Source organism: Delphinapterus leucas, chromosome 11 (genome assembly GCF_059928025.1).
Source record: "Delphinapterus leucas isolate spDelLeu-1000000601 "Yukka" chromosome 11, BTC_Dleu_Yukka2, whole genome shotgun sequence".
Classification (NCBI taxonomy): Eukaryota; Metazoa; Chordata; class Mammalia; order Artiodactyla; family Monodontidae; genus Delphinapterus; species Delphinapterus leucas.
The window spans coordinates 16,964,270-16,991,143 of NC_143139.1; the positions used below are offsets into that span (position 1 = coordinate 16,964,270).

General features: G+C 37.4%; 1 protein-coding gene across 1 annotated transcript in view; it reads left to right on the plus strand.

The window, feature by feature from the left end:
- Nucleotides 1-13,009: 13,009 nt before the first annotated feature.
- Nucleotides 13,010-26,874, plus strand: part of SLCO1C1 (solute carrier organic anion transporter family member 1C1) — a 46,914-nt gene continuing 33,049 nt past the window's right edge. Inside the window, exons 1-3 of the mRNA XM_022577721.2 lie at nucleotides 13,010-13,138; nucleotides 14,256-14,397; nucleotides 25,161-25,293. Of these exons, the coding sequence (XP_022433429.2) occupies nucleotides 13,010-13,138; nucleotides 14,256-14,397; nucleotides 25,161-25,293 (404 nt within the window). The remainder of the gene's footprint in view (nucleotides 13,139-14,255; nucleotides 14,398-25,160; nucleotides 25,294-26,874) is intronic.

The window sequence follows — 26,874 nt, forward strand, 5'->3', positions numbered from 1 at the left end:
AGCAGCACTATTTACAATAGCCAAGACATGGAAACAACCTAAATGTCCATCGACAGATGAATGGATAAAGATGTGGTACGTATATACAATGGAATACTACTCAGCCATAAAAAAAGAACAAAATAATGTCATTTGCAGCAACATGGGTGGGCCTAGAGATTATACTAAGTGAAGTAAGTCAGAAAGAGAAAGACAAATATTATATGATATCACTTATATGTGGAATCTAAAACATAGTACAAGTAAACTTATTTACAAAACGAAACAGACACACAGGCATAGGAAACAAACTTATGGTTACCAAAGGGGGAAGGGGGAGGGATAAACTGGGAATATGGGATTAATGGGATATCCCATTAATATATATATATAATATATATCCCATATATTAATATGGGATTAACAGATACACACTACCATATATAAAATAGATAAACAATAAGGATTTACTATACAGCACAGGGAACTATATTCAATATATTTTAATAAACTATAATGGAAAGAATCCAAAAAGTATGTGTCTGTGTATATATATATACACACACATATATAGTTATAGTTATTTGGTTATATATATAACCAAATAACTATACATATAACCAAATACCTATGCTTCAATAAAAACAAATAAATAAATAAAATGACTGTGTGATCCTCACCTCAGATAAGGAAGCAAATGAGAATGAGTGCTATGGGTTGAATTGTATCCCCCCAAAAGCATATACTGAAATCCTAGGCCCCTGTATCAATGAATGTGCCCTTATTTGGAACCAAAGACTTTGCAGATGTAATCAAGTTAAGATGAGGTCCTTACAGTAGACCCTAATTCAATATGACTGGTTTCCTTTTAAGAACAGGAGAAGACAGAGGCACACAAGGAGAAGATGACCATGTGGCAATGGAGTCAGAGACTGAAGTGATGAACCTATAAGCCAAGGAATGCCAACAATTGGCAGCGAACGCCAGAAGGTAGAAGAGCCAAGGAAGGATTCTCTGCAGGTTTCAGAGGGAGCACAGCTCTGCCCACACTTTGATTTTGGACTTCTCCCCTCCAGAACTGAGATAATAAAGTTCTGTTGTTTTAAGCCAGCCAGTTTGTGGTGCTTTGTTACACAACCCTAGAAAATTCATTCATTCATGGTTAACTCATTTATGGTTGATTTCACACCACAGTGGCAGAGCTGATTGACTGTGACAGAGATGGGCCTGCAAAACCTAAGCTATTTATTATTTGACCTTTTACGGGAAGTTTGCTGAACCCTGGTCTATAGTATGAAAGTAGGATATAATCCAGTGCAAGGCTGTTTATGAGAAACTCTGAATATCATGTATAAAATAAGTATGATGTGCATTCAAAATAGAAACATGAACCGTGGACTGAAGAGGTCAGAAAAGGAATCATGTTAGAGAGTGAATTTGAGCAAGTTAGGAATAGACCAAATTACACTCTCGGGGTAAAACTGCATTCCGTGTTGAGAAAAAGTAGGCCTTTTGTGCTTTATGGCTGGTAAACAGTGTCTCCCCTTCAATGCACCAATGGCCACCTATCAGACACATTGAAAAGTCTAAGACCTGTTATGATGTTTGCTCACTTTTTTTTTTTTTTTTTTTGCGGTACGCAGGCCTCTTACTGTTGTGGCCTCTCCCATTGCGGAGCACAGGCTCCGGACGCGCAGGCTCAGTGGCCATGGCTCACGGGCCCAGCCGCTCCGCGGCACGTGGGATCCTCCTGGACCGGGGCACGAACCCATGTCCCCTGCCTCGGCAGGCGTACTCTCAACCACTGCGCCACCAGGGAAGCCCTGCTCACTATTTCTGATGGCAAAGGTTGGCTGATGGCTAAAATAAAGTATTTGGTCTTTTAGACTCCAGATACACAGTTGCTTCATTAAAAGATTTATTTTCCTTGTATCTTTCTTTTCTCTTTTATAGTAAAATGTCTTATAATAATATTTGACTATTAATTAATGATCCTGACCATTATGTGATCTGAAATTATATGTGTAATGATGATAACTTTGTCATTTAGCACTTTGTTATTCGAAATGTATGTTTGAGTACATAATTCTTAAACCACCTGGTGAATTTTTTTTTTTTTTAATAAAATTCTGCTCACCAACGAAGAACTTGAGACTGTAAAGTGACCAGGCCACAGTCACAGCCATGTAAGAAAATGGTGGACCTTGGATGAGTCTGGAAGCAAATTCATTTATTAGTATAAACCACATGCAAGCTAGTACTGCTCAAAATCCTCTAAAATGGTAGTCTCGAAAAAAGAATTTATTAGAATTGTAGAATGTCTTAGTGCAAGGAGTTCTCTTTTCTTAGAATTTATGTAGAATGAACAACTGAATGCCAAAATTTCTATGTTTTTCTTTCTTTTTCTACTTTTAAGATTCACAGAAATTGTGGGTGCAAGCAACTGATCATGTCTCTTTGAGAATTAATCCTCTCTGGAAAGAACTCTGCAGAGCCTTGGCCCTCACCAGATCTGTGGTCCCGGCAGATTCTAGAAAGAATCCCAATGGGAAAAGAAACCATACAGAGATTTTAGTCCATGAGCTTTTTTTTTTTTTTTTTTTTTTTAAAGAATTCCAGTGATGTCCTCAAGGAGAGGCTGGCTTAAAAACTTCTTGGAAGGAGAAGGAGAGATCTTTGTTACAAACTTCCGTCCCTCCTCCTGCTTCTGTTCCCTTACCCTCTGCCCCATGCAGAGTTGTGTTTTCTGGGAATCAGCAAGTAAGATCACAAGTGGTCTTTTCTTTTTTCACTCTCTCCCATAAAGAAAGCCTTATCACGTGCGGCCTTAAACTTGCAGCAAATTGCAAAGAAATGGCTCAAAGGCATCAGCTCTTTCTGTGCCCCGGGAGCTGAGATGCACGTCAGTGGCTTTGCCAGCGTGGCCTGTTCCCTGCAGACTGCCAGAGAAAAGAGGCCAGGAGGAAAGAGAAAAGAGAAGAGATTGGCCAAGGGTGAGACCATGCCCTACATCTTTTCTTTCCCCTGATCTGCTCTGTGTCCAACCAGACTCTCCCTACCTGATAAAACTGCTCAAAGCTGCGGTAGGATCCACCTGCTTCCTCTTTCAGTCTGTGGAGTGTGGTCCAGCCTCCTGCTGGGCACACTGAGAGGAACTGGCTGTCTGATCTCCACCTCCAGGTAAGATCTGGTTCTCTGCTTTCATATTTTGTGATGATCACATCAGAGTCTCACAGGAGAGAAGTCAAAGAACCCTTATGTTCTGCACTGCACGTGTCTTATCCATAACACTTCTCATGAAACTTCTAGGGGCCCTTGTAAGGATGGTGGAAATGGGAGAGGACACTGGTTAAAGAAGTCAGATAAACTCAGACCTGGGTTCAAATTGTGATTCTGATGCTTGTTTGATGGGTTGTTTTGAACAAGTCACTTCACTGCTCTGAGTCATATGATTTTCTATAAAAAGAGAATTATAATGCCAACCTTGTTGAGTTGTTTTAAGGATTAGCACAAAGTATATAAATCATCTGGCACATAAACAGTACTTATTAAATCTGCATCTGACACAATTACTTGCAGTGAGGCAATCACCTTCCTAACAACACATACTCCTTAGAAAGTGCCATGAGGTTATTTTCCCTCCTGAAGGGAGAGATCCTGATGTCCACAAGACAAGCTAGTGCAGAGGTTTTCCTCATGTGAGATGGCCAAGACAAGACAGCGATGGGAGTGGCTGCGTTTCTGACTTTCTCTTTGGGGTCTGTGGAGGCTGACTGCTGGATGGAGTCTGTTACAGGATCAGGGCATTGGAGGTCATGCTATTTGCACGATCCAACTACAACCTTCCTAGTGCACCTGTGCTCTTTAAAGACTGGAGGACTGCCTTCCAAACCCCTGTGAACAGAGAATTCCATTTTTTGGAACTGAAATGAAGAGAAACTGGCTGATTTTTCTCTGGCCTCCAGAGTAATACTCCAACCCAGGGTGTTGGAGGAAAACTTTATGGAAATCTGTTCAAGTGGTGGGAGAACAAGTAAGGATTCGACCAGTGCAAATCCTGCTAAATAACTGCGTTCACTCTACTTCTGCGATTGCTAATGGGGAGGGGAGGGAGAGGGGGAGAGCGAGAGAGCGCGAGAGAGAGAGAGCGTGAGAGAGAGAGCGCGAGCGTCGGCAAGCCCAGAGGATCTCTTCATTCATGTCACTGAGCGTCGCCTTTCCCCTTCTTTTCACAGATGGATGAATAGCTCAGTGCTCAAAAACGTAGCCTAGGCTCCTTGAAACATACTATACTTGAGACGATACGCAAATTATGAAACTGTATTTTCAGTAAAACAATGTAGTGTCAGTATTTTAATCTGGATGTTATTTCGCCCTAACACAACATCAGCTAGGTGATCTCTTGTTTTGATTATCACTTCTGGATTTGAGTTAGAGTGATTTTTGTGACAATACCTGTAAATATAAGAAGACATTGTGTTTTGATGTCCCAAGTTTTTAATATTATTTTCAACATTTATTTCCCTCTTTAGCATTAGCATTCTAGATATGACCCTTTGAATTTTTAAAGATATTTTTAGTATAACTGATAGTGTATTTTATTTTTAAAATAGTGTTGCATTTATTAAAGAACAGTCATCAATATACATATATTTTCATTTTCAATTCAGAGAGGGTCCTTAAGGAACTCCGGGTTATCTTAATCCACTCTTCCTACTGCAGCCAAAGAGAGATTTTTTTTAAACAAAACCTATTTATTTTATTTAATTTTTAAAAACATCTTTATTGGAGTATAATTGCTTTACAATGGTGTGTTAGTTCTGCTGTATAACAAAGTGAATCAGCCATATATATATATACATATATATATATATATATATATATCTCCCCTCCCTCTTGCATCTCCCTCCCACCCTCCCTATCCCACCCCTCTAGGTGGTCACAAAGCACCGAGCTGATCTCCCTGTGCTATGTGGCTGCTTCCCACTAGCTATCTATTTTACAGTTGGTAGTGTATATTATGCCCATGCCACTCTCTCACTTCATCCTAGCTTACCCATCCCCCTCCCCGTCCTCAAGTCCATTCTCTACATCTCCGAATTTGTTCCTGTCCTGCCCCTAGGTTCTTCAGAACCATTTTTTTCCCCTTAGACTCTGTATATACGTGTTAGCATACGGTATTTGTTTTTCTCTTTCTGACTTACTTCACTCTGACAGTCTCCAGGTCCATCCACCTTGCTATAAATGACTCAATTTCGTTTCTTTTTATGGCTGAGTAATATTCCATTGTATATATGTGCCACATCTTCTTTATCCATTCATCTGTCGATGGACACTTAGGTTGCTTCCATGTCCTGGCTATTGTAAATAGAGCTGCAATGAACACTGTGGTACATGACTCTTTTGGAATTATGGTTTTCTCAGTGTATATGCCCAGTAGTGGGATTACTAAGTCATATGGTAGTTCTATTTTTAGTTTAAGGAACCTCCATACCATTCTCCATAGTGGCTGTATCAATTTACATTCCCACCAACAGTGCAAGAGGGTTCCCTTTTCTCCACACCCTCTCCAACATTTATGGTTTGTAGATTTTTTGATGATGGCCATTCTGACTGGTGTGAGGTGATACCTCATTGTAGTTTTGTTTGCATTTATCTAATGATTAGGGATGTTGAGCATCCTTTCTTTCATGTGTTTGTTGGCAATCTGTATATCTTCTTTGGAGAAATGTCTATTTAGATCTTCTACCCAGTTTTGGATTGGGTTTTTTGTTTTTTTGATATTGAGCTGCATGAGCTGCTTGTATATTTTGGAGACTAATTCTTTGTCAGTTGCTTCATTTGCAAATATTTTCTCCCATTCTGAGGGTTGTCTTTTCATCTTGTTTATGGTTTCCTTTGCTGTGCAGAAGCTTTTAAGTTTCATTAGGTCCCATTTGCTTATTTTTGCTTTTATTTCCATTTCTCTAGGAGGTGGGTCAAAAAGGATCTTGCTGTGATTTATGTGATACAGTGTCCTGCCTATGTTTTCCTCTAAGAGTTTTATACTGTCTGGCCTTACACTTAGGTGTTTAATCCATTTTGAGTTTTTGTGTATGGTGTTAGGGAGTGTTGTAATTTCATTCTTTTACATGTAGCTGTCCAGTTTTCCCAGCACCACTTATTGAAGAGGCTGTCTTTTCTCCACTGTATGTTCTTGCCTCCTTTATCAAAGATAAGGTGACCATATGTGCATGGGTTTATCTAGGTGCTTTCTATCCTGTTCCATTGATCTATATTTCTGTTTCTGTGCCAGTAGCATACTGTCTTGATTACTGTAACTTTGTAGTATAGTCTGAAGTTAGGGAGTCTGATTCCTCCAGCTCCGTTTTTCGTTCTCAAGATTGCTTTGGCTATTCGGGGTCTTTTGTGTTTCCATACAAATTGTGAAATCTTTTGTTCTAGTTCTGTGAAAAATGTCATTGGTAGTTTGATAGGGATTGCATTGAATCTGGAGATTGCTTTGGGTAGTATAGTCATTTTCACAATGTTGATTCTTCCAATCCAAGAACATGGTATATCTCTCCATCTGTTTGTATCATCTTTAATTTCTTTCATCAGTGTCTTATAATTTTCTGCATACAGGTCTTTTGTCTCCTTAGGTGGGTTTATTCCTAGGTATTTTATTCTTTTTGTTGCAATGATAAATGGGAGTGTTTCCTTAATTTCTCTTTCAGTTTGTTCATTATATACAGGAATGCAAGAGATTTCCATGTATTAATTTTGTATCCTGCTACTTTACCAAATTCATTGATTAGTCCTAGTAGTTTTCTGGTACCATCTTTAGGATTCTATATGTATAGTATCATGCCATCTGCAAACAGTGACAGCTTTACTTCTGCTTTTCCAATTTGGACCCCCTTTATTTCTTTTTATTCTTTGATTGCTGTGGCTAAAACTTCCAAAACTATGTTGAATAACAGTGGTGAGAGTGAGCAACCTTGTCTTATTCCTGATCTTAGTGGAAAAGGTTTCAGTTTTTCACCATTGAGAATGATGTTGGCTGTGGGTTTGTCATATATGGCCTTTATTATGTTGAGGTTAAGTTCCCTCTATGCCTATTTTCTGGAGGGTTTTTATCATAAATGGATGTTGAATTTTGTCAAAAGCTTTTTCTGCATCTATTGAGATTATCATATGGTTTTTACCCTTCAATTTGTTAATATGGTGTGTATCACATTGATTTATTTGCATATATTGAAGAGTCCTTGCATTCCTGGGATAAACCTCACTTGATCATGGTGTATGATCCTTTTAATGTGCTGTTAGATTCTGTTTGCTAGTATTTTGTTGAGGATTTTTGCATCTATGTTCATCAGTGATATTGGCCTGTAGTTTTCTTTCTTTGTGACATCTTTGTCTGGTTTTGGTCTCAGGGTGATGGTGGCCTCGTAGAATGAGTCTGGGAGTGTTCCTCTCTCTGCTATATTTTGGAAGAGTGTGAGAAGGCTGAGACTGTCCTCAATTCTTTTCATTCTTTTTCCTTTATTCTGCTCTGCAGTAGTTATTTCCACTATTTTATCTTCCAGGTCACTTACCTGTTCTTCTGCCTCAGTTATTCTGCTATTGATTCCTTCTAGAGAAGTTTTAATATCATTTATTATGTTGTTCATCATTGTTTGCTCTTTAGTTCTTCTAGGTCCTTGTTAAATGTTTCTTGTATTTTCTCCATTCTGTTTCCAAGATTTTGGATATCTTTACTATCATTACTCTGAATTCTTTTTCAGGTAGACTGCCTATTTCCTCTACATTTGTTTGGTCTGGTGGGTTTTTGCCTTGCTCCTTCATCTGCTGTGTGTTTTTCTGTCTTCTCATTTTGCTTAACTTACTGTGTTTGGGGTCTCCTTTTTGCAGGCTGCAGGTTCGTAGTTCCTGTTGTTTTTGGTGTCTGTTCCCAGTGGCTAAAGTTGGTTCAGTGGGTTGTGTAGGCCTCCTGGTGGAGGGGACTAGTGCCTGTGTTCTGGTGTATGAAGCTGGATCTTGTCTTTCTGGCAGGCAGGACCATGTCCAGTGGTGTGTTTTGGGGTGTCTGTGAACTTATGATTTTAGGCAGCCTCTCTGCTAATGGGTGGGGTTGTGTTCCTGTCTTGCTAGTTTTTGGCATGGGGTGTCCAGCACTGGAGCTTGCTGGTTGCTGAGTGGAGCTGGGTCTTAGTGTTGAGACGGAGATCTCTAGGAGAGCTCTTGCTGATTGATATTACATGGGGCCGGGAGGTATCTGTTGGACCAATGTCCTGAACTTGGCTCTCCCACCTCAGAGGCTCAGGCCTGACACCTGGCCAGAGCACCAAGACCCTGTCAGCCACACAGCTCAGAAGAAAAGGGAGAAAAAAGAAAAAGAAATAAAAAAGTAAAATAAAATATATAAAATTATTAAAATAAAAAAGTAGTTAAAGAGGAAGAGAGCAACCAAATCAACAAACAAATCTACCAATGATAGTAAGTTCTAAATACTAAACTAAGATAAACATAAAACCAGAAACAAATTAGAGGCAGAAAGCAAACCCCAAGTCTACAGTTGCTCCCAAAGTCCACCACCTCAACTTTGGGATGATTTTTTGTCTATTCAGTTATTCCAGAGATGCAGGGTACATCAAGTTGATTGTGGAGATTTAATCTGCTGCTCCTGAGGCTGCTGGGAGAGATTTCCCTTTCTCTTCTTTGTTCGCACAGCTCCTGGGGTTCAGCTTTGGATTTGGCCCCGCCTCTGCATGTAAGTTGCCTGAGGGCGTCTGTTCTCCACTCAGACAGGACGGGGTTAAAGGAGCAGCTGCTTAGGGGACTCTGGCTCACTCAGGCTGGGGTGGGGGGAGAGGGGGGAAGGGGTACTGAATGCAGGGCGAGTCTGCGGCGGCAGAGGCCAGCGTGACATTGCAACAGCATAAGGTGCACCATGTGTTCTCCCGGGGAAGTTGTACCAGGATCACAGGACCCTGGCAGTGGCAGGCTGCACAGGCTCCCGGGAGGGGAGGTGTGGATAGTGACCTGCGCTTGCACACAGGCTTCTTGGTGGCTGCAGCAGCAGTTTTAGCATTTTATGTCCGTGTCTGGTGTCCACGCTGCTAAGCCACGGCTCGTGCCCGTCTCTGGAGCTCGTTTAGGCAGTGCTCTGAATCCTCTCTCCTTGTGCACCCTGAAACAATGGTCTTTAGCCTCTTAGGCAGTTCTAGACTTTTTCCAGGACTCCCTCCTGGCTAGCTGTGGTGCACTAGCCCCCTTCAGGCTGTGTTCACTCAGCCAACCCCAGTCCTCTCCCTGGGATCTGACATCCGAAGCCCGAGCCTCAGCTTCCAGCTCCCATGGCGGGTGAACAGACAAGCCTCTCGGGCTGGTGAGTGCTGGTTGGCACTGATCCTCTGTGCGTGAATCTCTCTGCCTTGTCCTCTGCAACCGTGGCTGCGCTCTCCTCTGTGGCTCCAAAGGTTCCTCCCCCCCACCCTCCCTGCCACCCCCTGTCTCCATCAGTGAAGGGGCTTCCTAGTGTGTGGAACCTTTTCCTCCTTCACAGCTCCCTCCTAGACGTGCACGTCCTATCTCTATTCTTTTGTCTCTGTTTTTTCTTTTTCCTTTTGCCCTAACCAGGTACATAGGGAGTTTCTTGCCTTTGGGAAGTCTGAGGTCTTCTGCCAGCATTCAGTAGGCGTTCTGTAGGAGTTGTTCCACGTGTAGATGTACTTTTGATGTATTTGTGGGGAGGAAAGTGATCTCCATGTCTCCTCTGCCATCTTGAAGGTCCACCCTCCCAATAGTGTATTTTATTATTAAACAATTTATTTGCTTTTTCTGGTCACTGGGTTTAATATTATGACTGAACAGAAATAATATATCTGAATTCCTAAAACAGTAGGCCAGTTTGTATTACATAGTTTAATTTGTGGAAGAGAATTACATTTTACACTATAAATTTGATGTTATTTTGTATTTTAAAAATCCTTCTGGTATGTATTTCTTGCTTCTTGATATTTCTATATCTTTTATATTTAAAATATTTTTTCGTATAAGAATTGTACATTCATTATAGAAAAATTAGAAAATATGGATACACAAAACATTTAAAAAAAATCGTCTGCAGTGTCACCAGCCAGAAATAATGTGTTAACCTATTCTTTATAAACTTTCTGAAGCTTTGCTTCATGTATACACACCTGTGAATGTATGTGTGTTTCTATTATAAAATAGAGTGTTATGTATATTGCTTTGAAGTCTTGTATTTTTAAAATCAACTCTGTAATAAAAATATTTCTATATGACTATATTTACTTCTTTACACTAATTTCTAATGGTTTCAAAGATTTCACTGTGTGAGTATACCATAATTTGTTGGACATTTGGGTCATTTTGTTGTTTTGATTTTTTTTTTTTTAATAAGCAATGTGTCTCTCCAGGATTTTAATTAAAGGTACTCAGTATTTTTGTAGTAAAGAGACCTATTTAATCCATTGCTTCCCAAATACCCTTTCACTGTTCTGGCAAAATATTTTTCTGAAAACTAGTTTTAGTGATTCAGTGGATATAGGAAGTTGGCTGTTGGTATCAATATCCATGTACTGAATTTCTTAGATTTTTTTTTTTTGAGTCATGAATGGCTGTTGACTTTCATCACCTGATGTATTGCATCTACTGAAATTTTATTATTTTTCATTTTGAATTTCTTCTAGCTTTATTGAAATGTGATTGACAATAAAAATTGTATATATTTAAGGTATACAATGTGATGTTTTGATATATATAAGTAACATCTTGATTTTTTTTTTTTTTTTTTTTTGGTTTTCGTTTTTTGCGGAATTTTTTTTTTGAATTTATTTATTTTTGGCTGCATTTGGTCCTCACTGCTCTGCACTGGCTCTCTCCATTTGCAGCGAGCGGGGGCCACTCCTTGCTGCGGTGTACAGGTCTCTCACCACAGTGGCCTCTCCTGTTGCAGAGCACGGGCTCCAGAGCGTGGGCTCGGCAGCTGCGGCACATGGGCCCAGCCACTCCATGGCACGTGGGATCCTCCCGGACCAGGGCCTGAACCCACGTCCCCTGCACTGGCAGGTGGATTCCCAATCACTGCACCACCAGGGAAGTTTGAATTTTTAATGCGATGATTTAGGTGAACAAACTTCCTAATATTAAATCTTAATTATGGAATTTTAATTAATTTGTATTTGCTAGTATTTTATTTAGGATTTTAGCATCTCTAGGTTGGCTCTGCAGTTTTCCTTTTTGTGTTGTCTTAATGAGATTTTGCTATCAAGATAATTCTGGCTTGGTCCGATGAATGGAGACTATTAGCATCTGTTTCCATTATCTGCTATTTTTCCTTGAAGGGTATTCCTTGATAAAGCACTCCAGTTACATCATCTATCCTTACTATTTTTATTTAGGGAATAGGTTTAGAGTATTTTTGTTAATGTCTTCCTTAGATATGTTTCTCTCCTGGTTTGTATCAATACAGGTAATTTATATTTGCTAGAAATTTATCCATTTTGTCAAGACGTTATAGTTATTTCTATATATTTTGCATAATTTTTATTTTGTATTCTCCTAAACATCTGTGTTTAGATCTTACTAACATTGTATTCCTGTATCTTTGCCTTTTGCTCTTGTTTAGGATTCTCTGCTCTTTGTTTAGCTTTTTGGCTTTAAAATTTTTTCTGTTTTCCTCACTTTCCTTTGTCCATTTTTAAAAAGTAAATTTATGCATGTTTATGAAATTGAATAATCTAAAAGTCTAATAACAAGTTTAAAAACAAAAAACAAAACAGGTCCTTGCCCTACCCTTCTCAACCCATTTCTCACTCCCTCCACTTTTAAATCTTTTAGGTCTGTCTTCTGATATTTAGCTCCATATTTCAAAATAAATTGTGTATACTGCTATTTCTTGATTTTTCAGTTTGAGACATTATCTATAAATTCAAACTACCAAAGATGAGGTTGAGTAAACACAGAAAGAACATGCATTATATAAAGTCAAGATAATAGACACACAGATAGAATAACTCTAAACTACCACAGTACGTTAAGTTTTACCCTGACGTTATTTTTTCAGTTAGCGTGATGAGAATACAGAAGATCTCTATTAATGTACAAATGCATCATCTGGTAAACATTAGGGTGATCCAGAAGTTATTTTATTTTTAAATCCCTTCACTTAGATTACTTTATCAGGCAGGCACTGAGCTATATGGAATCCTCAAGAAGTGGGTGCATAGGATATGTAAATATTGATATGAACAAAAAGAAAATAGGTTCAGATTATGTGAACCTGTCCAGGGCTTGGTAAGGACAAAGGAGGGTGGGAAATTAGACATAAGAAGGAAGGCATCTTTCTTACTTTAAGGCAGGCCAAAGACTACTTTTGACTGAATGAAATCTAAGCCTGAGGCATAAATCATGCTGCTTCCCTATTTGTCAAGCTAAAATGATACACAGATTGGTCCTCTTTTTTTGCCTTATTTTAAGCCTTACTTTGTATGCTACAAATGTGTAAGAATCACAGTGTGATATAGTCATCTACCAGGGGCATCAATCTTTTCTATTCATTCTGCTAAGATAATAGATTTAAAGGCTTTAAAGACTCAATTCTAATGAATCAATATTCAAATGGCTGAATTCCTCTTCTTCCTTTCCTGCTTGCTTCTAGTTTAAGCTGGCAAGACCACAAAGTTAGCAAAATTCTTCCTCGTTATTTATTCCAAAGGCAACATTTAAATTTATTCTTTGCTATAATGAGGCTTAAACTGGAGGGATTGAGAAAGAATGCTGGCTACAGAGTCCCAAGAGCAGGATTGCTTAATCAGATATCCTGGTCGATTTTAATTGAAAAACTTTGCCAACTTACTGTGGTAAAATGAGGGAACTTCACATCAAGTTATGTCTACAGAATTGTGATCTATTGTGAAATAAAAACATTATCTAATCAACTGCATGGGTTTGAATTAATTTTTTTTTTTTTTTTTACTTAAAAATCAACTTTGACAGATCAGAGTCAAGGAATGTTTTCATAATGGACACTTCATCCAAAGAAAATATCCAGTTATTCAGCAAAAATTCAATGCAACCTGTTGGGAGGCCTTCCTTTAAAACAGAATATCCCTCCTCAGAGGAGAAACAACCCTGCTGTGGTGAACTAAAGGTAACAAACAACTAAATGATAAACAACCATAAGTGGTTAACTAAAGAGGTAAGAGAATTTGGTGGAGTCCATGCTCTCAGTTCTTGATCCAGTTATTTTCTACACACTATAGCTAGAGGTGAGAAATTTTTTTCCACTTTAAAAAGTGACCTTAGATGCAATTTATGAAAACCACACTTTGCTGGGCAGTGAAAGCAATCTTTGCCTGACTATGTAGTTTAAATTACTAAATATTACTTTCCTGGCTCACTTGAACGCCCCTCTGAAACAGAAAGGAGAGAGGTAATGATATTCATTAAATATCTACCATGTACCAGATGTTATGCTACACACAGTTGTAACATTTAATCTATGAAACATCCATATTATTCCCATTCTATAAATGAAAAATTTGACTTTCCTGGCCACACAGTAAGGGACAGGGTTCCCTTTTAAATGGTGCTCAACGTGACTCCAAGTTCCTATACTTTCCTTGCATCAAATATTCACTCAACAAATACATACGTGTTTTTTTTCATATAATCTGCCTTACAGATACTCCATCACAGACCCAGGTCTAGTAAAACACACAAGCCAGATATCAAAAAGAATATATTTTTTTCATTGAATAAGAATTTGAGTACGAATTTAACTTGAATATGAACTTAAACATAAAGAATAGTAGTTCTACTTTTTCAGTCTGTTACGTTCCCTGCTAGAACATTAACCATTGCTGTGAAATACACAATAATGAGTATTAGACCTGTGATAAGATGTTGAGTATTTGGTTGATGGTTTTTGTTTTATTTTCTTACCTTTCAATGGTTCCTTCCTCTCTCTGCTTCCCCATGCAATGAATCTTCTTTTCAAAGCCAAGACATCTTTGAATGCCCTTTGGGGGAGAGGGGGAGAAAGGGTGGAATTCAACATACATTATGAATGAAAGTCTATTTGAATTTTTAGAACTCTACATGAGCTTGAGGTGGGAAGAAGCCTATTACTTTGCTTGAATGAAATCTTCAGTGGTAACAGGCGTGTTACCTGGTTTGTGGTTTGTGCTTCTGTCTCTCTGTTTAGTAAATTTTCAGTCATATGTCAGGCTGGAGTTAGACTAAGTGTGACCTATCATATTTTTCAGGTGTTCTTGGGTGCCCTGTCTTTTGTTTACTTTGCCAAAGCACTGGCAGAAGGCTACCTGAAGAGCACCATCACTCAGATAGAGAGAAGGTTTGATATCCCTTCTTCACTGGTGGGAGTTATTGATGGTAGTTTTGAAATTGGTAGGTATTGCAGATGCCTGGCTTTACTTTTTTTTTTTTTTTTTTGCGGTACGCGGGCCTCTCACTGTTGTGGCCTCTCCCGTTGCGGAGCACAGGCTCCGGATGCACAGGCTCAGCGGCCATGGCTCCCGGGCCCAGCCACTCCGTGGCATGTGGGATCTTCCCGGACCGGGGCACGAACCCGTGTCCCCTGCATGGGCAGGCGGACTCTCAACCACTGCGCCACCGGAAGCCCTGACTTTACTTTTAAGTACAAGGTTTCTAGGCACGACTAAATGACATCCTCACTGCATTCTGCTGTCTGCTAGTATCAGACTCTATCTGTAAAATCTTATTTGGACAGAGTTTGCCATGGCCTTGTGCTACAGTATAGGCAATTTCTTCTCTCCGAGCAAACAGCAATTAACTTCCTGCCCCAGGTGTTCACTATTATATGACTCACACAAGTTTTCAATCAGAGTGAGACTTCTCTAGGAGAGAGAGTGAGATGCTGCTGGTATTTTGAGTTAAAAGTATGCAGGAAATGTCCTTACAAAAGAGTTTTATATCCTGGAAGCCCTGTGATTCAAACTTTTCTAGAGCTTCAAAGAAGCTCTAGAAAAATATCTTGTAGTGATTTAAGAAGAAGTTAAACTATAAAAGGGGTATTTCTGTCCAGTGGCCTAGAAAGAATATAAAAGGATTCTATTAACAAGAACACTAGAGCAAAACAGGAATAAAAATTCTACTCTCCGGGTTCTTTGGTTATAGCCATTGACTGTACACTTTGAACTTGAAAAGACCAAGTGATTTTAGTCACTGTTTTGGAAGTACTTTAAAGAGTGTAATCCCATTTAGCTTCCTGAGTTGACAAACTAAGGGGCTTTGATTCCTTCTTGAAGTAAACAAAATTAATAGTCTCTGTGGTCCTTTCTGCTTGTTGAGCCTCAAATATATGCTATAGTAAAATCTCTAGTGGCTCCAGGTTCAGCTTCACTTAAACCTTCAGAAGAGTGAAGGAATATATTTCAACTCTTCAACAATTACTTTTTTAGTTCTGTTGGGCTGCACCCGCAGGCCAGCAAGCCCTGTGCTTGTCCGGCTTCAAGACCGAAGAAAGAGCCCAGAGTTAGCGACAGAAACATCAGTGGTTTAACGGATAGGGGGAACTTACACGTCTGAAGCAAGGTCCTGGAGCAACAAGCCACCGTGTGCGGCTGACTGCAGGCAGGACATGGCGGCAGTCTTCTCTCCCAGGGAGGAGGGGGAGATTACCAGTTATAGGGGGAATTGACTTCAGGTTGGCTCATTGGTTACCAGGGAAACCAGTAGGTGGCACGCCCCCTCACTGCCGCTTTGACAAGCTATCCTAGTGGAGGTGTTCTGATCTAAAATTAGAACAATCACCAGCTGAAGGGGCAAATATACAGGAAGCTTGGTAGTGTGCGTAGTGTGTAGATGAAGCAGGCACTGGTTGAGCAGGGAATGTACGTAGACCAAAAAAAGAGCCATCTTGGGTGGCCTGATCATACAAGTTCATACTGTATATATCGGTTCTTACCCCAAATATCAGAGAAAGAATTAAAAGAGTGAATAGGTAACCTTTTACCTTCAGGCTTTTACTTCCCAAATCCATCTTTCATCACCCTACCAGGAAAAGATTTCTTGGTTCAGTGCTAGTCAAACATTAATGTTCACGCAAATGACTGGTAAATTGTGTTAAAATGCATAGACATTCTGTAGGAAGGGAAGTAAGATCCTGCATATCTAACAAGCTCCAATACGATGTTGATGCTATTCATCAATGGGCTGCACTTTGTGTAACAAGTTTCTAAAACACCTGATCATATCACTACCTTGTGTAAACTAATTGGAGACGCCTGGAGGGCTGATTTATTCCTTGATGACTGCCCTGCCTACAACCCTAAACGGAATGAAAGTCCATGGAGAGTCAAGGTAAGGGTAACACTGCCATCAGGAGAAGAAACAAGTATGAAGAGGAAGCTGGGTGCAGATCAAAAGAATAAATCAGACTTACAGAAAGAAGAAATGAGCAGACAGAAAATTACATATGAAGTGATTCACTGATTATTGCTCACTCTAGATTATAGTATAAAAACATTTTGTAGCTGAAGAGACTTGGGAAGAATCTGGTCCAAATTTTTCTTAGATTCCCAGACCCCAGTGCAAAACTTGAGAGGGTCTATATTTAATAGAGAGTACTAATGTTGCACAGGAAGTAAAAAAAGGGCCCTGAGTCTAAATTCATATTAATTCTTCCAGACCATTCTAAGGATAGAAATTGTTTATTGGATTAGATGCAATAAAAGTCCTCTGACTTCCATTGCAAAACTTTATGCCAAACATCACAGGTTTGCTCTAGTTATTCGCAATCCCTAGTTTTCCAGAAAAGTGGGTTTCCTGACCATAATTTTAATTTACTCCTTTTGCCTCTCTTCATATTCCTTCCTTCCAGGGCTCTGGACCCATTCCCACCCTCTGTTTCTAGCTTTAAATTCTTCTATTTTTTGCAGAACAATTTCATTTATCCTTTGACATCAATTGGCATTATCATCCAACATCTGCCTACTGGATACTCAATTTCTTCCCAAGTAAAGTATTTTCTTGTAACAAGGACTCTTTCTCCAAAAATGACAGAGAGTTTCCAAGAAAATAAAATGTTTTCTTATCAAGACCTACTAATATTTGCAGATATTAATTCTTTGTTTCAAATATTTCTCCATGTATTTTCTTCTAAATATTTAAAACTTTTGCCTTTTACATTTTAGTATTTAGTCAACTTGACATAGATGTTTTTAGATACACTTTGTTTTTTAAGGCAGTTTAGGGTTCACAGCAAAAGTGAGCAGAACGTACAAAGATTTCCAATAAACCCCCTGTCCCCACACATGCACGGCCTCCCCCATTATCAACATCCCTCACCACAGTGGTACATTCATTACAGTTGATGACCTACAGTGATACCTCATTATCATCCACAGTCCAGAGTTGACGTTAAGGCTCACTCTTGGTGTTGTATACTCTGTGGGATTGAACAAATGTATAATGACGTGTATCCACTATTATAGTATCATACAGAGCACTTTTAATGCCCTAAAAATCCTCTGTGCTCTGCCTATTTATCCATCCCTACCCCCTACCCCTTGGTAACCACTGACCTTTTTACTGTCTCCATAGTTTTGCCTGTTTCAGAATGTTATACAGTTGGAATCATACAGTATGTAGCCTTTTCAGATTGGCTTCTTTCACATGGCAATAAGCATTTAAGGTTCTTCCATGTCTTTTCATGACTGGATAACTCATTTCTTTTTAGCACTGAATAATAATCTATTTCTGAATGGACCTTAGTTTATTTATCTATTCATCTAGTGAAGAACTTCTTGATTGCTTCCAAGTTTTGGCAATTATAAAGAAAGCTACTATAAACATCTGTGTGTGCAGATTTTTGTGGGGACATAAATTTTCAACTCTTTTGGATAATTACCAAGGAGCATAGTTGCTGGGTCTTATGGGAAGAATATGTTTAGTTTTGTAAGATACCACCAAATTGTCTTCCAAAGTGGCCGTACCATTTGGAATGAGAGTTCAACAATAAATGAGAGTTCTTGTTGCTCCACACCCTAAGCAGCATTTAATGTTTTGGATTTTGGCCATTCTAATAGATATGTAGTGGTGTTTCATTGTTTCTTAATTTGCAGTTTCCTGATGACATACGATGCTGAACATCTTTTTGTGTGGTTATTTGCCATCTGTGTATCTTCTTTGGTGATCTGTCCATCGAGGTATTTGGTCCATGTTTTAAACAGGCTGCTTGTATTCTTATTGTTGGGTTTTAAGAGTTCTTTGTGTATTTTGGATAACAGTCCTTTATCTGATATGGCTTTTGCAAATATTTTCTCTTGGTATGTGGTTTGTCTTTTAAGTCTCTTAACATCATCTTTCATAGAGCAGAAATTTTTAATTTTAATAAAGTCCAGCTTATCAATTTTTTCTTTCATGGATTGGGCTTTTGGTGTTGCATCTAAAAAGTCATCACCAAACCCACGGTCTTCTAGGTTTTCCCTTATCTTCTACAAGTTTTATAGTTTTGCATTTTACATTTAGGTCTGTGATCCATTTTGAGTTTATTTTTGTGAAGACTGTAAAGTCTGTGTCTAGATTCAGTTTTGTTGTGGTATTTTTGCATGTGTATGTCAAGTTCTTCCAGCACCATTTATTGAAAAGACTATCTTTGCTCTATTGTATTGCCCTTATTCCTTTCTCAAAGACCAGTTAACTGTATTTATGTAGTCTGTTTCTGGGCTATCTATTCTGTTCCATGTATCTATTTATCTATTCTTTCACCAGTGTCACACTGTCTTGATTACCGTGGCTTTAGAGTATGTCTTGAAATTGGGTAGTGTCAGTCTTCCAACTTTGTTTTTCTGCAATATCTTGTTGGCTATTCTGGGTATTTTATTTGTCCATAAAAACTTTAGAATCAGTTTGTCACTATCCACAAATAACTTGCTATGATTTTGATTAAGATTGCATTGAATGCATAGATCAAGTAGGAAAGAAATGACATCTTGACAATAGTGAGTCTTCCTATCCATGAACATAAGATATCTCTCCATTTATTGAGTTATTTGATCTCTTTAGCCAGAGTTTTATAGTTCTCTTCATATAGATCTTGTACATATTTTGTTAAATTTATACTTATTTCATTTTAGGGGGTGCTAATGTAAATGGTATCATGTTTTTAAATTCCTGTTTTTCACTGCTGACATATATGAAAGTGATTGACTTCTGTGTATTAACCCTGTATCTTGCAACCCTGCTATAATCATGTATTAGTTCCAGGAGTTCTTTTGTTAATTCTTTCAGATTTTCTACAAAAATGATCATGTCTTACGGGAACAAAGCTAGTTTTATTTCTTCCTTCCCAATCTGTGTACCTTTATTTCCTTTTCTTGTCCTATTGCATTAAGTAGGACTCCCCGTACAATATTGAAAAGCAATGGTGAGAGGAGATAGCCTTGCCTTGTGCCTGATCTTAGTGGAAAAGCTTTGAATTTCTTACCATTAAGTATGATATTAGCTGTAGTTTTTGGTAGTTTTTTTTTTTTTAATCAAGTTGAGGACATTCCTCTCTCTTCCAAGTTTATGGAGTTTTTTTTTCTTTTTTTTTTTAATCATGATTGGTTGTAGAGTTTTGTCAAATGCTTTTTCTGCATATATTGATATGATCATGTGAATTTTCTTCTTTAGCCTGTTGATATGATGGATTACATTAATTGATTTTCTAATGGTGAACCAGCCCTGCATACCTGGGATAAATCCCACTTGGTCTTAATGTACAATTATTTCTACATATTGTTGGATTTGATTTGCTAATATGTTGTTGAGGATTTTTGCACCTATGTTCAGGAGAGATATTACTTTGTTGTTTTCTTTTCTTGTAATGCTTTTTCTGGTTTTTGTATTAGGGTAATGTTGCACTTGTAGAATTAGGAAGTGTTCCCTCTCTATCTTCTGAAAGAGATTGTAGAGAATTAGTATAATTTCTTCATTAACTATTTGGAAAATTCACCAGTGAATCTACTTGGACCTGGTACTTTCTGTTTTGGAAGGATATTAATTATTGGTTCAATTTCTTTAATAGATATAGGTATATTCAGATTATCTGTATCTCCCTATGTGAGTGTTGGCAGATTGTGTCTTTCAATTTGAATTCCTCCCTCCCATCCTTTGTATCACTGTTGTTATTCATTTTATTTCACTTATACATAAGCAAACATGCATACATAAGAATACATCATTGAACACATTTTTGATATTATTATTTTGAACAAACTGTTATCTGCTAGATCAATTAAGAATAAGAAAAATAAGTTTTAAACCTACCATCACTTATTTCTTCTCTGATGCTCATCCTTTCTTTATGTAGATCTGAGTTTCTGATTTTATTATTATTATTTTTCTCTGAAGAGCTTCTTTTAACATTTCATGAAAGGCAGGTCTACTGGAAACACATTTCCTCAATTGTCTGTCTGAGAAAGTATTTCTTCTTTGCTTTTGAAGGATAACTTCACAGGGTACAGAACTTTAGGTTGGTGGGGGTTTTTTCTCTCAACACTTCAAAATTTTTTTCTACACTCTTTTCTTGTTTGCATGGTTTCTGAAGAGAAATAAGATGTAATTCTTATCTTCCTCCTCTATAAGTGAGTTTTCTTTTTTTATAAATTATCTCTTATATTTGATTTTCTGTAGTTTGAAAATTATATGTCTAGTTTAGATTTTTTGGCATTTATCCTGCTCATTGTTCTCTTAGCTTCCTGGATCTGTGGTTTGGTGTGTGATATTAATTTGGTAGAAATTCTCAATCGGCATTATTTTAAATATTTCTTCTATTCCTTTGACTCTTGCTTCTCTTTCTGGAATTCCCATTACCTGCATGTTACGCCTCTTATAGTTCCATGTCCCTGGATATTCTGTTCTGTTTTTTTTCCAGTCTCTTTTTCTCTTTGCTTTTAAGTTTTGGTGTTTTCTATTGATATATCCTCAAGCTCAGAGATTCTTTCCTCAACTGTGTCCAGTCTACCAACAAGCCTATCAAAGGCATTCTTTATTTCTGTTACCATGTTATTGTTCTCTAGCATTTTTTTTTGATCTTTCCCAGAATTTCCATCTCTCTGATTTACATTGCCCATTTGTTCTTGCATGATCTTTAGTTTTTCCATTAGACCTCTTGACATCTTAATCATAGTTGTCTTAAATTTCTAGTCAGACAACTCCAAAATCTCTGCCATGTCTGGTTCTGATTCTTGCTGTCTCTTCAAAAAGTTTTTCTTTTTACTTTCAGTATGTCTTATAATTTTTTCCTTCATAGCCAGAAATGATGTACTGGGTAAAAGGAACTGCTATAAATAGGCCCTTAGTAATATGATGGTATTGTGTGAGGGAGAGAAAGTATTCTATAGTCCTATGGGTCTCAGGCTCTTAGTGAGCCTATGCCTCTGGACTGTGAACTTCAGATGTGCTTCTCAGTCCCCCTATCCCTCATTGATGGGACAGGATAGCTGGAACAGCTGAAGTTGGGTATTTCCCTTCCCCCAGGTCAGTTGGGCTCTGATAATGCCCCAGCAGGTTAGACTCTGGTTACTAGTTTCCCCTAAAAGCAGACTTTCTTAAGAAAAACAGAGTGCTCCGATGTATTTCAAAATGGTTTCCTTTCCCCTCCCCATGCTGCAAGCACAAAAGTTTTATTCTCCAATATTCACTGTGAGAACCTAATTGAGCTCCTGAAGTAAAACTCACAAAAGAGTGTGTGCCCTCAATCACTGGGTCCCTCTGGAGTTTTTATCTCTCAGAATTGCTGATGCTGAGCCTCCTGTCAGTTATAGTTCAGGTTTTTCTTACCATAACACTTGTTCCCAAGGAGATTTATTGTTGTGGATTTCTGTTCCAGCTGGCCACAATTCTCTGCATTTGCCTATTGGTCTCTCCAATTTTGGGGACAGCAGTTTGCCCTATGACCCCATCTTTCTGACAGATCTAAGAAGAGTTGTTGATTTTTCAACTTTTTACTTGGTGTTAGGATGAAGTGGATACTTCTAGCTTCTTACATGCTGGACCAGAAAAGGCATATCCTTAAAATACAATTTTTTTAAATACAAAGTCAGGTAGCAATCTCTTTATATTATTATAACAAATTGTCCAATCAGCACTAATTCAATATATACTTAACCCAGTTATTTGCAATACCCTCTTTATCATATATTAACTTATCACTTAGGTGTAAATCTTTCCGTAAGTCTGTTGATCCCTGACTCAATACAAGACTGTCTTCTTGATTAATAGTTTTATAATTAGCTCTGTTACTAGGTAGGAAAATTTCCAACTTTTCCATCAAATTTTTTCTTGGCTCTACTTGGAATAGTTTCCTGAAACATCCAATTTTGGTTTGACTGAAATTGCATAGAATTTATATATCAAATCAGATAACTGAAATTTTATGTTATGAGTCTTTCCATCCAAGAACATGGTATATATCTCAATTTATTTATTCTTTTATATAGCTTTCAGTATTATATTTATAATCTATAAATATACTACTTATCTTTTGTTAGATTTATTCCTTCATATTTAAAGTTTTTGTTGCTATTGTGAAAAGAATTTTTGTTACATTTCTTATTTAGTAATTCCTGGAATACTGGAAGAGTATTAATATCTAATGTTATACATATACAGCAGTCTTGCTGAATTTATGTTAATTTTAATTGATTGTCTATAGATGCTGTAGAGTTTCCTGAACAATCATATTGTCTGAAACAGAAGACAACTGTATATCATCCTTTCCAATTATTAGATTTATTATTTCTTGTTCTTGCCTTATTGCATTGGGCTCAGTACTATGTCCAATAGAAGTAGTGACAGTGGGCATCCTCTTGTATATTAACTTAATGAAAATACTTTAAAAATTTCACCATTAAACAATATCTGTGCTGTGCAGTTTTGATAGATACAGTTTAAAAGTTAATTTGCTCAGATTTTTTCTTATTATAAATGGTTAATTATATTAAATGTTTTACATCTCTCAAGATAACCATGGAATTTTTCCTCTTCCATTATTTAATATAGAGCTTTAATTAATAGATTTGTTTCTTATTTGGTGGTAACCTTGCACTCCTAGAATAAACTGCATTTGGTCTCTTCTTTCATTTTGCTTGTCTAGTTTGAATTGCAAGGGTATATTGGTCTTATAGCATGAGTTGGGTAGCTTTCTTTTCTGTTATCTGAAGTACTGTGTGTGGGTGTGGGGAGAGAAAGAGAGAGAAAAAGAGGAGAAGAGAAAGAGAGAAAATCTAGTACTTGAAAATTTGATAAAATGTATTTGTAAACCTCTCTGGACCTGTTGTCTTTTTCAGAAGTTAGTGATAGTAGATGTGAAAGAATATTGATATCCAACTTGATTTTTTAAAGATTATACATCACTATTTATTTTCTAAGTGTATCTTCTGAGAACTCAGAAAAGATACTAAATAAAGGAAGCAAAAACTTCTACAGACATCACAGAAGCTCAAATGGTATTATGTAGTGTTTGGCATACCCACTAATGTAACACAGAAACAGCCTGTAAACATGAGTCCTTTATTGTGACATGTTGGTGGTATGGGAGTTGGGGAGGGAGATACTGGTGGTGGTGGTGGGGACACATTACCTATAAACTGAAAGTCAACTTTCACTTCAGTTTGGTTTATTTACTGTGACACATTAGCAAAACTATAGACATAATTATCAATATGGTACAAAATTTCTTCTACTAAGTACTTAAATGTCAAATGAGAAATTTCATACTCAAGTTTTTTTGATATGAAAATTCAAAAGAGCTTAATTCTTCCTGGAGCCATAAAGCCTGGAGCCACTGGAGCCTAGAGCAAGCTTTTTTCACTATTGCTATTGCCCTCAAGGCTACAAAAATTGCTGCTCTTTTTGCACTTGACTAAAGCTGGCAATGTGAATAAACAGTAGTACATTAGATGATTGCTTACAGATGTAAGGAAACTACTCTCTCTGGAAAATTGAAAACATTGAGAATGTCAAAGCAAGGCCACCCAACAGCCATCACAATCAATTGCTGGAGAATTGCTAAGTTTTACTTTATCTAACACCACAGTCCTTAAAAACTAAATATTCCAAATGCAAATAGCTAAAACTTTAAAGCCCCTTGAAATCTAAGACCCTAAGCAATGTTTATCAAAGCATGTTCCAGGAACCATCTCTGTCAACACATTTGAACTAGTATTAAAAATGCAGATTTCTTGGCCTGCATCCCTCTCCCCAATCCATGAAATCAGAAACTGTTGAGAGCTGTCAAGGTTCTGCATTTTTAATGTTTCTATTTCCCCCACCACTCCTTTCCAGTAATTTTTGTGCACAGCAAAGCATTAGAAAATCTTCCTTAAAGGATGTTTAATCAGTTAACACCATCATCAACTAAAAGTAATTTATCACATCCTTCACTAGAGATATTTTAGAAAGGCTTAAGTCCCACCTTCAAAAAAATGTATTCTTTATTTTTTTTAAAAAGAGATGGGTATAATTTATGGAGACTTTCTATTTTATAAAATTTGTATTATGAGCATACATTGAGTTTATATAACTGATGTATTTCTGAAGTTACGTGGAGTAATTTTTATTTGTATTTTGAATCTTATATTTTTATAAAAATTATATAAATATGCATTTCATAATTTGATTTCATTTTAAGTGAGGTACAGTTGTGTTTGTTTTTTCTTTCGGGAATATCAGCTAAAGCAATACTATATGATGTATGTTTCAAGACCGAATGGGAAACCAATAGAAGTTTTAATAGAAAATGTGAACAAATGAAGAGTAATACAGTTTACTTCAAAATCACCAAGGAAAATTTAAGAGAACTAAAGGAAGTCTTCTACAATTTGATTTACTGATAAAACACTTTAAATGGACACATAATTAAGGTGGATGAAAACAAGGTAGAAGGGTTGTTTATAAAAATATCAATATTTTGATAAAAGGATGAGATGATTGAAATAATGACTCTGAAGATAGTTCCAGTCATCTCAGATTAAAGGAAAGAAAGACAAATGATGGGGAAGATGGTGGGAGATGGTTTAGTCAAAACAAAACATTGCCAAACCTGCTATAGACATTCATTCATTTAGTTATAGTCATTTAGTTATGCTGATGACTTTTTCTAAGTTGTCTAACTTATGAACATTTTATTCTTTTCCCCAAAGGAAATCTCTTAGTTATAACATTTGTTAGCTACTTTGGAGCCAAACTTCACAGGCCAAAAATAATTGGAGCAGGGTGCCTAATCATGGGCGTTGGAACATTGCTCATTGCAATGCCTCATTTCTTCATGGAGCAGTAAGTCTAAAGCAAACATCTTTTTCTTGCCTTAACAAACAACTGCATGATGATTACAATTAATTATTTAAATTTAAGAAAACAACTCCTGTCTTAAACCATGATAATTTATCTTATTTTTATTACATCCACTTTGGGCAAAATTTCAAAATGCTAACAATTTCACTTATGATTTAATAATCTGTAAAAAAATTTTTTTCAATATACTACTACGTGTTTATGTCAACAAAATTTAAAGGGAAATTTTCACTATTATGCCTTCTTTCAAATGCTTTAACTTAGATGTGGAGGCAAAATATATAAGTAAAGAGAAAGTAATAAATTATGTGGTAAATGTCAAATGAGTGTCAAAGGGGTAATAAATGAATGCTACAGACAGTATGCTGGATCATGGTACAATTGACTGGCAGATCATTGACTTAGGGATACATGACCAACTGAAATAACTATACGATGTTCAAGTGTTATCTCATAGAACTTTCTCAGTGGAAGTGGGGGTGCTTGTATTCTTTAACCCTGAAGTTTACTGTTGATACTTTTGTTAGTTCTTGCATACAACTTTAGTATTTCCAAAGATTTTGTCATATCATTTCACCTTTACAACAACCTGTGAGGCAGGAGAGCATATTTTATCTTTTTAAAATTTTAGAGCTAAGGACCATGACCTAGAGAGTCTGGTGACCTACTCGGGGTTAGGTGTCTAATTATAGAGCTGGATTCTTAAAAACAGCATTAGGACTTCTTCACACATATACATGTTGCTTCTCCTCTGTGGTCGTCCATTGTCTACTGAGCCAAGTGACTACCAAGAGGTTTTAAAGCAAGAGAATGTTTTAGGAAATTATATATCAAGTAATTCTTTGATGACTGTCCACTCTAGACCATCATACCATGACATTTGAGATCTGGAGAGACTTAGAAATGATCTGGTCCAAACTTTTTCTTGGATTCCCAGGTCACTTATATAATTTGATTTTGACTTCTGTGTCCAATCTGTAAAGATCACAGAATCCTCTGTGTGGGATCTTTCCTGCCTATTTGGGTGGTTTCTCTGGCCCCTTTGTCTTTACATGAAGAGGGATCTGTGGCTTCAAGACTTCTGCCTACTCTTTGGACACCTATCTGGCCTCCTTTCCACAGGGCAGAAGTTTCCTTACATCACTGAGGTTATGCATAGGTGTTATATGTGGCCAGTGGGTAAGGAGGAGACAAAGGAGAAGGCTGAGGAAAAGGGTCTCCAATCCACCTAACTCCTGATTGATCCATATCTGTGTTATCTGTTCTAGTCATTGAACTTCCATGCAACAGTTCGCTCAGAGTGAGGGAAAAGAGTTCCACTACTAAAAATATTAAAATTTCAAAGTAGGTTCAGAGGCTAGATAAATCCTTGACCCTTGACCTAACTCATTCTGCAGTGCATCAGTAGCTCTTCTACATGACCTTGGGCATGTCATCTAACCTTCCTAGGCCTCACTTTATAATACCTTAAAATAGGTATTACAGGTATTAAAAATAATACTTAGCTTGTAATGTTGTTGCAAATATTAAATGGAATGACACAGGTAAAATGCTTACCAAGTT